The following is a 13,867-nucleotide window of genomic DNA, read 5'->3' as shown; positions in this document are numbered from 1 at the left end:
GGACGTAGTTCCGCGCATACGCGCGGAGGATTACCGCATTATATTGAGAGAAAAGACGAGCCGCGCGACGTACTGTAAACGTGGACTGCCTCAGCCCCCACGTCGCAGCCATCCTCAGGGTGCCGATGTGTGGGTGCACACGTACGCAGCGAATAGCGCGTTTTTGTGCACGCTAGAGTTCGTCCAGCGAGTTTGACTTTCCGACTCGCCTCTCGTCTGTTCGCTTCTCATTGGCTGGGGATTGGTTTCGGAGCGAGTCAGCGGACGAACAGTGTGACCTGACTTTTTCGCTATTTTCCCGCAGTTTAGGGGCGCATGGAAGACTTTTGCCACAGTCAATGTATTCGGATGTCTTCGCGTTGTTCGTCAGTCGAAATAAATTGATTTCCAAAATCCCAACCTCGGAAGTCAACGGGAGCACGCAGAAACAATTGAAATTCCAAGCGAAGAAATGATGGTCGTAAACCCGCTCCGAAGCCGAAAATGGCCGCGCTCCGAAACGCAACTCGGAGTTGCGAGGGCGGGCCTATCGTGCGTCTGTGTATATCGCCTCTCCGCCGTCGTGTCGGCCATCTGCCGATGTTGTTCCAGCAGGGGCTGCCCGAGCCACGTCATATTTGTGTGCGAGTCGCTGCCGTAGTCTTGGGTTATCGTGGTCGCCCCCGGAGCAGTCAGCGGCGCGTCCAGTTCATCACCTCGTGCCGGTCCATCTTCTTGATCTGGCGATTATCGACTGCTGTGCCTTTCATATCTCGCAGTGTGTGACGTGACGACGACGCTGGACCGTGAGAAGACCAAAGACCGGCCCCCGCGATGAATATTTTTCGACTGCTCGGCGACCTGTCGCATCTTCTCGCGATCATCGTCCTTTTGCTGAAAATATGGAAGACGAGGAGTTGCGCCGGTACGTTCTCGTTGCGCCGTCCGATGTCGTGTGCGAGGTTGGAGGCCGTCGATTCTGCTCTCGCGCGGCTTCCTGGACGTGTCGGAGAAGGACTTCTTCTCGAACCAGTTACTCACGTTTTTTGCTTTTCAGGTATTTCCGGCAAGTCCCAGATCCTCTTCGCCATCGTCTACCTGACGCGCTACTTGGACTTGGTGACGACTTACGTTTCAGCCTACAACACAGTCATGAAGATCGTCTTCATCGCGGCTTCCGTAGCTACGTTGTTCTTGATGTACATGAAATTCAAGGCTACATACGATCACAACCATGATACGTTCAGGTATGGAGTCACTTGTTCTACAGCACATAATGGAGCAGTAGATAAGGGTTTTTTACCGGGACTGCACTTACTCAGCTATAATTACTTCTACATTGCCTGACTAATTCTAAACGCTAAACTGCTGTTCCTTCATTTTTCTGTGTCAATACAGTTCTTGTTACCTTACGCTAAGGCTGGCTTCTGATCTAAAGGTTTTTTTCAGTAACAGTATCAGATAAAAGTCCTCAGCTTTTGATGTATCAAAAACAGTTTTTTTTTTCGACTTCTTTGTTGCAAACAAGCATTTACTAAATATAAATGTTGTACAGCAGTGTACAGACCTGCTAATCTTACATTACAAATAACGGTTGCATACAAAAAAGTGCTTGTTGATAATAAAGAAGATAAGGTTTTTTATGAAGTCTGTATTCTGAATGAAGTATCTGAATCAATGTATAAAAAATCATTTTAAAATTTGTCAGTTATTAAGTAACATTTAAATATAAATAATTGAGGTATAATATTTTTTTACAGAATTGAGTTCCTCATACTGCCTGCTGTAGTCTTAGCTTTATTGATCAATCATGATTTCACATTCTTGGAGATTTTGTGGACATTCAGTATCTACTTGGAATCAGTGGCAATTCTACCTCAGCTGTTCCTGGTGTCAAAAACAGGTGAAGCAGAAAGCATCACCAGTCACTACCTGTTTGCTTTGGGATCGTACAGAGGCCTCTACTTGTTGAACTGGGTGTACCGTTATTACTCAGAGGGACATTACGATCTCATTGCTATCGTGGCTGGTCTTGTGCAGACAGTTTTATACTGTGATTTCTTCTACTTGTACATCACCAAAGTACTGAAGGGCAAGAAGCTGTCGTTACCAGCCTAAGCTCTTGCGAGTATTACAGGGAATAACATCTACAAGCTTTGTGTCGTCAGATGAAAGCCGCTGCAGTCTTTTATACGATTGTCACATGAAACGTGTCAAAAGTTATGAGCGAGTTTGAGAAATGCGCACATAAAATATAACTTTGCCAAGTCAAAAGCGCTTTAAATCTCTGCTCTTTAGAATCTTCTCGATATTCCTACTTTCTTAAGTGGATGTTGGTGATCTTTATACTAGCACTTTAATTTTAAAGAACTATTTAGAAATTCGTTAAGAACATTTGAGTAAGACTTAACATCTTCTATGAAGAAAATCAGTTTTGTTTTTTTTTCATTTGTAATGGCATGTGATTTATTGTCATTTGATTTAAAATTAAAAAATTTATATGTAATAAAATGTTATGCTTCTCAGTGTGTTTTAATTTCATTTGAAATGAATCATGCATCAACTTAAGAATTACTATTCGTTATGTTTAGTAGATTATAGTTAGTTATTAAAATTGAAGTGCTGGTAATGAGAATGCTAGATACAACTTTTGGAGTCTCTTAATGTTTTATAACCCGTTCCATGTATGATTCCCTTTTTTTTTATAAATAAGCACATATACATGAAACGCGTTTTGTAATGAACATGAAAAGTGTTATATTTATGATAATGTAATGCTCCAGTGTCTTAAAGTAAACAAGTGTATGTTAAAAACAAAGAACATTGGGGTTTCTTTGTAGAAACTTTCACAATAAACAAAAAGAAATTAGGGATTGAGTTAAATAAAATATTGTCTACCTATTTTAATAATAAGTTGTTACTTTTATGATTTTTATTATTTAAAACATAACTATAATAATAAAATAAAACAGTGATTGATAAGCAATGTGTTATTTTGACTAGTGTAGGTTTTGAATGCAGAATTATAAAAATTAGAAGTCATTTTAAATTTTAGGTATTTACAAATTTATATTTATTAAATTTTTCTTCAGAACTTTTTATAAATCTGCTTATAAATAAGCATTTCAAATTTCACATAGGGATTGTAGTTAGATCATAAACATGTTGAGCTAATTTTGTAATGTGAACTATTTCACCACATAAAGTTCTTTGAGATACAACTCTAATAAAACCATTTTTTAAACTTTCACTATCTACAGTTAAAATATATGGCACTTGAAAAACTTCTGGTTGTTTTGCAAGGTTCATTAAGACTGTTTCAATGCCTTGTTCACGGAGCAATTGTATAAGGTGTATTGATAGATTATTTAAAGCAATACGTGTTTGTTCATTATCTTCAGGTTTTATATTTGCTTTGCTGTAAGCTTTGTATGGTGCAAGATTTGGATGAACTTGCATCTCTTTACAGTCATCTATTTCCACATATCCATCACATATTAGTGCTAAACATCCCCAATCTAAAGATGTTATGTTCTCAACAATTTTAAGATTATTACTGAATTCACCCTGAAACATACAGTTATCAATTTTCATTACATTTATATTAATTTGACATGCTCTATTTTATTTTTTTTTCAATTTTGAAGTAATAAATTTGAGATAGCCAGAGACAAGGTAATCGATAATTAAACTTATATAAATCAAAAGAGTAACAACATAAGGACGTAGTCTAAACTAAGTATGTACAAGAAATCATTTGTTATATAAACCCAACTATAAAACTTATACTAAAACTGTTAAGTTATAGAAAAACAAATAAAAAAACTTCAATAAACTTTTGTAAATTACAATACTTACTCCACGTAAATATAATTTAGCACTGGGCTTATAATAAATCGTTTCTACAACAATATTTCCAAATGGCAAGCGGGCTTCAATTTCTACATATTCTTTGCCACGCTCTTGTTTTATTTCACCTACGTGAAAAATATTAGGATTTTCTGTAATTCTTCTCCACCATGATTTGCGCTCTCTTTGCTTTTTATAAAATAAGTCTTTCACGCTGATAATATCACCGTCACCTTCATAGATTGTGGTAACTTTGGCAATTCTATGTTTTATGGGTTTTGATTTAGGGGGAAAATATGATTCATTCCAAGTATTTTTAACACTTGATATTTCAGCTATTCCAAATGGTGGGTTACTCAAACCAATATCTGATAAATCTTTTAAATTGGCAGTAATTTGATCAGAATCTACTAAAAATACATTATAATCAGATTGGGTCATGTTTTTCATTAGCCACAATTTTTCTAAATTACGGCGCATTAGTATGCCTTGGACTCCATAAGCAAAACCAAATTCTTTTAAGGTCAACAATGTGGGACCAAGAGTTTTGAATATTTTTTCCATCGTATCTACGATTTTTTTGGTATATTTCCAGATGGAGCAACAAAGTATTCGTCCTCCAATAGCCTAGCGTTTTTCAAAATTTGTTCACGACAGGTATGTTCAGTAACTTTGTCTTCCCTGAGATGCAATCTTTCGTTCTCCAGAACACTGTACATAGGTTTAACGGAAGGATCTAGTTGTACCTCCTGTAGTTTTCGTGCAAATCGAATAGCTGCCTCTAATCTTTGAATACCTCCGTCATTATCAAAATCAACTAATGAAATTCTCTCTAATTTGGATATCGTTTTTCTATCAATTTTGATGTCTGTAGTGAATTCTTTGTTGACAGTTTCTTTTGAAATAGATCCTTGCGAATGTGCAAGAGAGGTGGCTGATCTTTTATGTTTCAAAAAAGTTTTAAATAAAAAACTACCTTTAGAGTGACATCTTGACAAGTAACCCATTTAAGTATTTGAACTCAACGTATATCCAACGATATTTTTTCTTGTTTTAACGTCTATACCACTGTACTCTATAGTTGAAAACGTTCTATCTTATCCAATATTTTGCGGTGATTTCAGGTTATAAAGTGTGCGCCTTGTTCGAAGATCGTCACATATACTCGCGTCATGTGTGCGCAACATATGTATATATCTATACAATAGCTATATATAATTAGCTACTTGTGGCTATCTATTTTTTTTTTTCTATTATTTGTAAGCAAGAAAAAAAGGACTTTATCAGAATTTTTAAGTTTTTCTTGTAGATAATCAAAATTTTGCTTAGATAATATTTGTAAGCAAATATTCACAGTTACATAGAACATTAATGTAAAAGATTATCAGAGTATCGAAATTCGTAAAAACCCGCCAAATAAATGTATTATTAAATTACCATATGTCGGCAATTATTCATAAAGATATTTGATGCAAAAATATTTTGCAGAAAATATTTTTGCTATGGTATTTTGATTACTATTTCAGATTGGCTTATATAATGATAACCTTTTGTATCGGGAATTGTCAGCTTGAATTGCAAATGAAAGTATATTTGCATACCTATAAGTAGAAGAAAATGTTATTCGCATGCTCCGGCTCCCTTCTCTAGCGGCGCGTCGGCAACATTTTATTTGCAACTACCTTCAAGTTACAATTCAAGTTTGATATAAAACTGCTTATATGGACATTCGGTGTTTTCAAACGTTCGCCGTTGATCGCACGAGGTAAATGTCAAAGAATATTACTAAACTACTTGTTGTTGATGGTGTCGCGGGCCTAGAGATTTATAACGGATGCTTGATACAATCAGTATTCTGGCTTATTCATTATAGATAAGATTGTCTCTTTTTGCAAATAACCTAGATGACCAGATTTAAAGGTGCGTCGTTGATGACATTATAAGCTAACGTTTTCTTCCTCTTCATACAGATTCGACTCGTGTCATTCAATCATTTAATATGAACAAAAAGTGACAATATTCTAATTCTCGATTGAGATAAAACAAAAGATACTTAGTCACTTGAGCAAGTAGTAATTAAGGAGCAACTAATCATGGCTTTTAACAATCGAAGGAAAGGAGTGGGTCTGAAAATACAACTCTCCGAAGAAGCTCCTCCCCCAGTGTAAGTTTTTGCTACCATTGTTAATTCATTGTTTAGAAGGATCATTAATAATTTTTCAACTGACACGATTGATTTTTACAGTACTCCACCAAGAAATCTAGATAAAAGGACAACGATTACAATAGGAGATAAGACTTTTGAGGTGGATGCTGATGATTTAGAAATGTTATGCACTCTTGGACGCGGAGCCTATGGAGTTGTTGACAAAATGAAACACAAACAAAGTGATACCATCATGGCAGTTAAGGTATAAGAAAACATTGTATCTATTGGTTTGTTTTGATTAGAATAATTTTATTTTTCACAATATATCCTGATAAACTGTTATAAATTTTAATAGTTTGATTTACTAAAAATATAATATTTGGAGTAACATGGTTTATGCATAACATTGATAGTAGATTCGTAGCATTATTTACAGTTGTTCATTTATTTTCAAGATTAATACCAAATATTTATTTATTTTAGAGAATTACAGCCACAGTCAATACCCAAGAACAGAAGCGATTGCTGATGGACTTGGATATTTCAATGCGATGTTCAGATTGCCCTTATACAGTGCAATTTTATGGAGCACTTTTCAGAGAAGGCGATGTTTGGATTTGTATGGAGGTTATGGATATGAGTCTTGATAAATTTTATACAAAGGTATACAAACACAACCGTTCAATACCTGAAGAAATTCTAGGAAAAATAGCCTTTGCAGTAAGTAATGTTATTTGTATGACGACTATAATACATAAGTAATAAAGTAATAAATTCATTTTTTTGTATACTTAATATAACAGGTAGTAAGTGCACTGCATTATTTGTATTCGCAACTAAGAGTTATTCATAGAGATGTTAAGCCTAGTAATATATTAATTAATCGAAAAGGAGAGGTAAAGATCTGTGATTTTGGAATATCTGGTTATTTAGTTGATTCTGTTGCTAAAACTATAGATGCTGGTTGTAAACCATACATGGCGGTAATTAAAAGTTCCACTATTAATATTATTAATATTAGTATTTGTTAATTAGTTAATAAGGATGTTTATTATTTTATATTACAGCCAGAAAGGATAGACCCTACAGGTAATCCTTCGCATTACGATATAAGGTCAGATGTCTGGTCTTTAGGTATTTCTCTACTCGAACTTGCAACAGGAAAGTTTCCTTATGAATCCTGGGGCACACCATTTGAACAGTTGAAACAAGTTGTAAAAGATGAAGCCCCAAAGTTACCTCCTAACAGGTTCACACCTGAGTTTGAAGAATTTATTAATAAGTGGTAAATTTATATTCATAATATTATAATTTATAATTTATTAAATGTGAGCAATGAAACTTTTTATTGTTTTCTTTTTCAGCTTAATGAAAAATTACACGGCGCGGCCTAATTATAATCAATTGCTCGAACTTAGTTTTATAAAAGAGCATGCGACGAAAGATACAAATGTAGCAGGTTTTGTTGAAGAAGTTTTAGATTTACCAGATGCAGAGCAATCTGCGTAGTTAAAATATTCATAATAGTTCCTTTTTTGAATTTTCACCTAAATTTTTTTAATCTTTATTATATTTTTGCTAAAATTGCTACTGCCAAATTATTTATCTATCGTCATTTTTAATCAGGTATGTGAATATTTCGAGACAAATCAAGTCATGATGTACTAATGTGATTGGGAAAAAGTCGTTGAGCTAATCAAAGTTTTTAATCATTATTATTATATTAGAATATCATAAAAGATCAAGTCATGTTTTAGTGTAAAAAATAATACACACACACACACACACACATATATATATATATACACACACACACATCAACTAAGATCATCGTGATTTTTTTATACGTTATACAACGATAATGTAACACCAATTGATTTACAATAAATAAATAATTGAATCTCTTTACGATTTTTTACGATTAAATTCATTGATTTATTTATTTAGTGAAATATTCGAAGTACGTTTCAATTTTGAGAAATGAGTGCTATTAGTATTGTTGATGACAAGCATCTGTGTATTAGAATCATTTAATTTCATAAATTTCAGATTGGTTTCGTGGGGAACGTTATTTTGCAAAACTATTTGATACATCTTGTCCATTTCCGGAATCTTTTGGTATTCTTTTTTACTGTTACTGAAAACTTGTTTTCGTCGTTTAATTTCTTTTTTTGTCACTTCTTCAGTGAGTGGTTTTGTTATCAAATATCGCTTATTTTCTTTAATTTTAGTTTTGGAAGATTTTTCTGAGGTCGAATTTTGTCCTGAGACTCTTTTACAGCTTTCTATGACTTCTCGAAGAGCTTGTAAAGATTTTTTAAAATCACGACGTGAATCAATTCTATCACTTGCATTTTGCATAGCTTCCAGGCTTGTTTTACTAGTTTTGAGTATTATTTCTTTGCCTATTTTGTGTTCAAATGTTATTTTAGCTATATTTTCGCATTCATCTGATTTTTCATCTGCCAAAGCGGTGTTTGTAAATAAATTTTTTTCAACTTGTGATTGTTGATCACAGAATAAAGTTGAACCATCTCCAACTCCAATGCTACTAATATTTGTACCAATTACAATAGATTGGCTTGATTTAAAATTTGTGTACTTTTCGTCGCAAATTTTCTGCTTTGAGTTTTTAGGGTAAAAATTTGTCTTTTCTTTTAAAGTATTTTGCATTATTTCGTTAATTGTCAAATTGAACGAAATGTAAAAGTCGTCACCTTTTTTCTTATCATTTTCATCAATGAATCGAGGTAGTTCGAAATTACTTTTTATATTTTTATAAAAAATGAATGGACTCGTGATTTTAGAAATCTCTAAAACGTTTCTTGTTAAAAAATTGAAGTCTTTGAGTAGTAATAACGATCTTGTATCTTCAAACACAATAAAATCATTATAATTCTTAGAAGTTTGGACATTTTCCAATTCAAGTGTTGAACCATCTATTAATTCTTCTTTTGGGAAAGTTTCTTGCAAGTAATGAATTTCATTGTCGATTGATTGTTTTGGGCTAGGAATATTTTTCAAATTTAACTCTTGAAAGCCGGAATCAATGCACGAATGAGGTAAATTGTATATTTGTATAGGAATCTCGAAAAGTACTGCTTGTTCTGAAGCAAGTTCTAAATTAAAACCGTGATAGAATTGTTTGCAACAAGCCGTTAATTCCGAAATATTATTTGTATATTTTGTGCCACTTATCGAATTTGTTTTGATGATTGTATCCGTTGCCAACAATTGATAAGGTTTGCACGTCTTTTGGAAAATTGAGTTAGAATAGCCGTTTGCAATAAAACGATTCTGTAAATCTTGAATAGGTAATAATAAATGAGATTATTTGTTCATGATCAATTTATGCAAAAACGATCAAAGTTCCAATAAATACCTGATTTTGAGTAAGTTTTAATTATTATTCTATTTGTGACGTTATCAAATTTACTAAAAAATAAACTAAGTCCAGTTTTAAAAAATTTTGCAGCTGCTTCTAAATAATCCTTTTCTTGTTTTATTTTTTGTATTTGTTGCTCTTGTTTATATGCGAGCTGATACGTCTTATCAAGCGATTTTTGTAAATCACAATTTTCCTGATACAATCTTTGCAATACTTGAAAAGATTTTAAATTTATTAGCAGCAGCTTTTTTATTATAAATAATTCATCTTTATGATTATCTTGATATAATTTTCTGTGGAACTTTTTAAGTTTATGATTTTTTGAATTGTTGTCTGCTGTTTTAGGGTATTTCTTTTGAGGCTTGAACAAATCCAATTTTAATACTTTTTGGGTGAGTTTTTCAAGTGCACAATTATGATCTTGCAGCTTCATCCTGACATTATCACATTCTTTCCAAAGTGTGAAAGTACTATGATTCTGAATCAAGAATTGATAGATACTTAATTATTATTCGTATAATATTTATTACGTACTTAATTTACTATAAATATTCTTGGACTTACATCCATATCGTGGCTTTTACAATTTTTTTTCTCTTTTTTATGACTAATTTTTATTTGGACATTCAAACATCCATAATTGTTATTTAAATCCACTTTTGTTGTTATTTGTTGGTTCAAAAATCTTAATTAATGAATTATTGAAAACGTAAGACAGAAAATTTTGTAAATGGCTATAACCCTCAAATTTATCAAATGTTTAAAAGACAAAACAATAAAAGTAAATATTTTGGTTGCTGATGTTGAAAATTTTAAGTAGGATTGCCTTACAAAGAAATATCATCAAATTCGAATAATATTAGCTTTAAAAATGGTTAAAAAAGGAAGTGAAACTAAACTTATGAAATTCGATCCGCCGATAAAATCTCGCTATCTTCCAGGCGAGGTAAGTTTGATCCATCTATTGTATAGCGGCGAATTTATATTAAATTAATAACAATAAAATAGTAAAATATTAATATGTATAAAAAATGCATAGATCGATCAAGATATAGAAAAGGTCGATTTCGAAAACTACAAAGGCCATCGGTTGTACTGCGCAAACATGAAGGCTGTGATCGACAATAAAGCTCCGAAATTTGACGTAGAGATATACTACGATCGAGAGAAATTACTCGCGGATGCACGAGCAGCTAAAATGAATTATAAGGAAAATTTGGAGATTACGAAAAACATCAACACGATCTTCCGGATGGGTGTAAATTAACAACGAAATAGAATACATCCATTTTATTAAATATTCTATGGATTCAACAATTCATTTACAAAACAGGGTAAGGTGGACTGCTGGAATTTTCGGGAGAAAAAGCACAAAACCGATCAGCTCGAGAAAAAAGAAATGTACAAACGAATCATGAAAGACAACAGAGCCTTGTACGAGAAAGTCAATGCGCTGAGTAGTGAATATTCGCCACGAGTAATGGCAAAACATTGGAAAGTGTTGAAAGAGCAAATAGAGTCAAAGTCAAGGTATTATTAATGCACACGAATTCCTAGCCGTTTTTATTGTATTAATAGACAAGTTGACGATATTTGATATACAAGGTTTCCCTGGTTTAAAGAAATATGCAAGTATCCATCGATCAGTGCTAATGCAATTCGACCTTTGGGTGAAAAATCTGGACGTCGTCCCCGATGTTTTTTTGACTTAGAATTGGCACAGAGCAATCTGCCGCTGGGAAGAATTGTAATCGAGCTTTATGCCGATTACGTTCCATTGATATGTGCTAATTTTGAAGCTTTTTGCAAGGGACACAATGGCTTATCCTACAGGTAATGTGTAAATTGTGATCGATCAACGTAGATTTTGATAGATTATTTTTCTTATACGCATCTACTATTTCAATAGAGGGACTCCCTTTCATCGCATATTGTCCGGGTACTGGTGTCAGGGCGGCGACGTAACGAAATTCAATGGAATCGGCGGAGCTTCGATTTACGAAGATAATACGGTACTCGATGACAATTACACCCTGCAACACAGCCGTCCAGGCGTTTTATCGACCTGTAGCGATGATAAAAAAACCTTCGATTCAAAGTTCAACCTGACATTCCGTCCACTTCGAACGATCGATGACAAGAAGGTAGTTTTTGGAAGAGTCGTCAAAGGAATTCAAAATTTATTTAAAGTATATGCAGTCGTTTTTTTTTTATAATTCCAAAACAAATTTATAATCTGACAATTTGACGAGACTATTTTGTGTCGGCATTTTAGTTGGAAGCTTATGGAACGAAATTCGGAAAACCATTGGAAAAAGTGATCGTCTCAAAGTGCGGTATATTGCAGCTGAAAAGAATTAGGCACTCGTCCAAGCGACAAAGTAATCAAAGTAATAGAACGTCCGACGGAGGCGAAGCAAATGAAGCAAATGAAGCAAATGAAGCAAATGAAGCATTAAATCATAAATGAAACATAGGAAGTTGAAAATGTAATGACAGCGAAGAAAACAAATTTACTACAATCGCGATATATCTATATTGTCTAAGTAGAACAAATAGAAGCGCGCTGTCGTGAAAAAGATCGCAAATATGCGGTAGCTGCTGTAGACGCGTATAGGTATACGATGATAAAATGCTGGAGTATTTACCAGCTCTTGTTTTACGAAGGCCATCTAATCTGCACTGATATCATAGTTTGAGTTATGTTATGACTGACTGTTGTGACATGTCGGATAGGATATCGATAATCATATGCGTAGTTTTACCGTCATAAAGTGTAGTAAAAAAAAATTTTAAACCAAACTGATTCGTAAAAATTACAAGTTCTAGAAAGTATTTTAGCACAAAATTTCATATAAATATCAAATCGAATATTGATCGCACTTGATGTGCGTTACGTGTTATTATACCAGTTGCTTTGCGCGATGAAACGTCGTCATAGGTATGGATTCTTTCGATCTCGAGGCGCGTAAATAAAATCGTGGGGACAGGTATGTACAACTGATTTTAGACAGAAAAGTTATTTAAAATTACAGCATAGATTTTGAACTACAAATACAATTAATAATATCTGTTACGATATTTTAAAAGAGTCGTATCTAAGATTTATAGATTTCCTAACCTCTATTGGTACATATAGATTTTATACTTTATTTACTAATTTTTATTTTTTCTTTTTTTCTTCAAACATAGATAGTAGAAGGTGGCTTATTATAATGATAAATAAAGATGAGTCTTCAGTAACTGTTTGGAAACCTGCAAAAATACTCACATGTCCAGCTGATTATAAATTTGCCATTGTAGTTTTAAATCAACCAATACTTTTAGAACATGAATATGTATTGTCTTTATGGGAAAAAGGTCAGTTTTTACATTTGGTATAATGTTTCACATATTTTGTATTGAAATGATCAAAATTAACACTGCTAATAACATTCTTTTAAACAGCACAAGTTACTGTCACTGTTGATGGAGGCACAAATCAGTGGATGGATTACTTAGGATCCGAAGCAAGCAATATATGGAATGGAACGAGTGACAACTACCTACCAAATCTAGTTGTTGGTGACATGGATAGCATTTCACCAGATTTATTAGACAAATTGAAATTAACTAAGAGTAATATAATTTATACCCCAGATGTGATGGAAACTGATTATACCAAATCTCTCATTCAGCTGGGACAATATACTCTTAAAAATAACATAAAAGTATCGGCCTTTGCATGAAATTTATTTAATCCTAATCCTTAAGAGTATAGCTCTTGAATATTTCTTTTAGTTGAATGGCATTCACGTTCTTGCTGAAACTTCAGGAAGATTAGATCAAATTGTATCAAACATCAATACTTTGTACAAATCTCACAAACTCTTTAATGATGTGCCAGTAAGTTGAACACATCATTACCGATGCTGGAGTTTAATAGAAAATTGTAATGATTTTTTACTACAGGTAATCCAAATAGCTGGTGAATCCTTAACATGGCTATTGAAACCAGGTGTACATAAAATCATTATCCCAGAGGAGATAGTGAAAAGCAAAACTTGGTGTGCCTTAATCCCATTTGGAAATGCAAATAGTTGCGTGAGCACTACTGGTCTGAAATGGAATTTAAGTAAGTTTCGCATTTTTAAATTACGTTATTTGTAGCTTGAATAAAAATAAAAAATAAATTTCTTTTACAGATAAAACTTGTATGAAATTTGGAGAACTAGTGAGCACATCAAATACTTATGATGGCCATCCAGAAGTGACAGTTGATACTAATGTAAATCTAGTCTGGTGTATGGGAATCAAACCTCTTACAAGAGTGGAATCATGAGTAATGAAATATACTTTTTATTATTGTAAATTTGTTACCTTAGTTACAAACGTTTTGAAGCTAAACGAATAAGGATAATATATTAAAGAAAAACGAAGCAGCTGTTGGCTATATGCTAGACTTCACCGTGATTCAAGTTTATAATAAACTACAAGAATTGTTTACTGTACACAGGTATATC

General features: G+C 33.3%; 7 protein-coding genes across 8 annotated transcripts; 4 read left to right on the top strand and 3 right to left on the bottom strand.

Moving 5' to 3' along the window:
* Nucleotides 1-473: 473 nt before the first annotated feature.
* On the top strand, nucleotides 474-3,814 carry LOC103316090 (ER lumen protein-retaining receptor). The gene is made up of 3 exons (XM_008207865.4): nucleotides 474-904; nucleotides 1,037-1,226; nucleotides 1,740-3,814. The coding sequence occupies exons 1-3, from the start codon at nucleotides 814-816 to the stop codon at nucleotides 2,095-2,097; spliced, it is 639 nt and encodes a 212-aa protein (XP_008206087.1). The 5' UTR covers nucleotides 474-813; the 3' UTR covers nucleotides 2,098-3,814.
* Nucleotides 3,029-5,059, bottom strand: LOC100120904 (DNA polymerase subunit gamma-2, mitochondrial). The gene is made up of 2 exons (XM_001604448.6): nucleotides 3,838-5,059; nucleotides 3,029-3,546 (listed from the first exon to the last, which is right to left on the bottom strand). Exons 1-2 carry the CDS (start codon nucleotides 4,390-4,392, stop codon nucleotides 3,112-3,114), a joined length of 990 nt encoding a protein of 329 aa, XP_001604498.1. The 5' UTR covers nucleotides 4,393-5,059; the 3' UTR covers nucleotides 3,029-3,111.
* LOC103316089 (glutamyl-tRNA(Gln) amidotransferase subunit C, mitochondrial) lies at nucleotides 3,849-4,990 on the bottom strand. Its single transcript, XM_008207864.4, has one exon. It carries the CDS (start codon nucleotides 4,833-4,835, stop codon nucleotides 4,398-4,400), a length of 438 nt encoding a protein of 145 aa, XP_008206086.1. The 5' UTR covers nucleotides 4,836-4,990; the 3' UTR covers nucleotides 3,849-4,397.
* A 310-nt stretch (nucleotides 5,060-5,369) lies between the features above and the next one.
* On the top strand, nucleotides 5,370-7,903 carry LOC100120952 (dual specificity mitogen-activated protein kinase kinase 3). Of its 2 annotated transcripts, none has more exons than XM_008207867.4 (7): nucleotides 5,370-5,593; nucleotides 5,799-5,992; nucleotides 6,074-6,239; nucleotides 6,461-6,697; nucleotides 6,781-6,960; nucleotides 7,045-7,262; nucleotides 7,342-7,903. In XM_008207867.4, exons 2-7 carry the CDS (start codon nucleotides 5,922-5,924, stop codon nucleotides 7,484-7,486), a joined length of 1,017 nt encoding a protein of 338 aa, XP_008206089.1. In that variant the 5' UTR covers nucleotides 5,370-5,593; nucleotides 5,799-5,921; the 3' UTR covers nucleotides 7,487-7,903. The 2 variants fall into 2 exon arrangements, with proteins under 2 accessions (XP_008206089.1, XP_032456318.1); XM_032600427.1 differs by lacking the exon at nucleotides 5,370-5,593 and adding an exon at nucleotides 5,686-5,709.
* On the bottom strand, nucleotides 7,088-10,137 carry LOC100679117. Its single transcript, XM_003426234.5, has 3 exons — nucleotides 9,930-10,137; nucleotides 9,360-9,843; nucleotides 7,088-9,282 (listed from the first exon to the last, which is right to left on the bottom strand). Exons 1-3 carry the CDS (start codon nucleotides 9,933-9,935, stop codon nucleotides 7,913-7,915), a joined length of 1,860 nt encoding a protein of 619 aa, XP_003426282.1. The 5' UTR covers nucleotides 9,936-10,137; the 3' UTR covers nucleotides 7,088-7,912.
* On the top strand, nucleotides 10,126-12,167 carry LOC100121003 (peptidyl-prolyl cis-trans isomerase E-like). Its single transcript, XM_001604541.6, has 6 exons — nucleotides 10,126-10,311; nucleotides 10,405-10,623; nucleotides 10,699-10,895; nucleotides 10,971-11,198; nucleotides 11,275-11,554; nucleotides 11,641-12,167. Exons 1-6 carry the CDS (start codon nucleotides 10,237-10,239, stop codon nucleotides 11,833-11,835), a joined length of 1,194 nt encoding a protein of 397 aa, XP_001604591.1. The 5' UTR covers nucleotides 10,126-10,236; the 3' UTR covers nucleotides 11,836-12,167.
* Nucleotides 11,975-13,855, top strand: LOC100121024 (thiamin pyrophosphokinase 1). The gene is made up of 7 exons (XM_032600431.1): nucleotides 11,975-12,355; nucleotides 12,558-12,725; nucleotides 12,813-12,925; nucleotides 13,005-13,075; nucleotides 13,146-13,250; nucleotides 13,317-13,479; nucleotides 13,550-13,855. Exons 4-7 carry the CDS (start codon nucleotides 13,010-13,012, stop codon nucleotides 13,684-13,686), a joined length of 471 nt encoding a protein of 156 aa, XP_032456322.1. The 5' UTR covers nucleotides 11,975-12,355; nucleotides 12,558-12,725; nucleotides 12,813-12,925; nucleotides 13,005-13,009; the 3' UTR covers nucleotides 13,687-13,855.
* The last annotated feature ends 12 nt before the right edge of the window (nucleotides 13,856-13,867 follow it).

This window comes from Nasonia vitripennis, chromosome 5 (genome assembly GCF_009193385.2).
Source record: "Nasonia vitripennis strain AsymCx chromosome 5, Nvit_psr_1.1, whole genome shotgun sequence".
NCBI classification, from domain to species: domain Eukaryota; kingdom Metazoa; phylum Arthropoda; class Insecta; order Hymenoptera; family Pteromalidae; genus Nasonia; species Nasonia vitripennis.
This window is presented reverse-complemented; position numbering and strand designations above follow the sequence as displayed.

Excerpts from the sequence above, each read along its gene's own strand:
- LOC103316089 (XM_008207864.4), bottom strand. The coding sequence starts at position 4,835 with ATGGGTTACTTGTCAAGATGTCACTCTAAAGGTAGTTTTTTATTTAAA.
- LOC100121003 (XM_001604541.6), top strand. The coding sequence starts at position 10,237 with ATGGTTAAAAAAGGAAGTGAAACTAAACTTATGAAATTCGATCCGCCG. Across the intron at positions 10,312-10,404 it reads CTCGCTATCTTCCAGGCGAG|ATCGATCAAGATATAGAAAA; the intron begins GTAAGTTTGATC and ends AAAAATGCATAG. Across the intron at positions 10,624-10,698 it reads ACACGATCTTCCGGATGGGT|GGTAAGGTGGACTGCTGGAA; the intron begins GTAAATTAACAA and ends TTTACAAAACAG.
- LOC103316090 (XM_008207865.4), top strand. The coding sequence starts at position 814 with ATGAATATTTTTCGACTGCTCGGCGACCTGTCGCATCTTCTCGCGATC. Across the intron at positions 905-1,036 it reads GAAGACGAGGAGTTGCGCCG|GTATTTCCGGCAAGTCCCAG; the intron begins GTACGTTCTCGT and ends TTTGCTTTTCAG. Across the intron at positions 1,227-1,739 it reads CACAACCATGATACGTTCAG|AATTGAGTTCCTCATACTGC; the intron begins GTATGGAGTCAC and ends ATTTTTTTACAG.
- LOC100679117 (XM_003426234.5), bottom strand. Across the intron at positions 9,283-9,359 it reads TAAAACTTACTCAAAATCAG|ATTTACAGAATCGTTTTATT; the intron begins GTATTTATTGGA and ends TACCTATTCAAG.
- LOC100120904 (XM_001604448.6), bottom strand. The coding sequence starts at position 4,392 with ATGGAAAAAATATTCAAAACTCTTGGTCCCACATTGTTGACCTTAAAA. Across the intron at positions 3,547-3,837 it reads CTAAATTATATTTACGTGGA|GGTGAATTCAGTAATAATCT; the intron begins GTAAGTATTGTA and ends TGTATGTTTCAG.
- LOC100121024 (XM_032600431.1), top strand. The coding sequence starts at position 13,010 with ATGGAAACTGATTATACCAAATCTCTCATTCAGCTGGGACAATATACT. Across the intron at positions 13,076-13,145 it reads CTCTTAAAAATAACATAAAA|TTGAATGGCATTCACGTTCT; the intron begins GTATCGGCCTTT and ends TATTTCTTTTAG. Across the intron at positions 13,251-13,316 it reads AACTCTTTAATGATGTGCCA|GTAATCCAAATAGCTGGTGA; the intron begins GTAAGTTGAACA and ends TTTTTACTACAG.
- LOC100120952 (XM_008207867.4), top strand. The coding sequence starts at position 5,922 with ATGGCTTTTAACAATCGAAGGAAAGGAGTGGGTCTGAAAATACAACTC. Across the intron at positions 5,993-6,073 it reads GAAGAAGCTCCTCCCCCAGT|TACTCCACCAAGAAATCTAG; the intron begins GTAAGTTTTTGC and ends TGATTTTTACAG. Across the intron at positions 6,240-6,460 it reads ATACCATCATGGCAGTTAAG|AGAATTACAGCCACAGTCAA; the intron begins GTATAAGAAAAC and ends TATTTATTTTAG.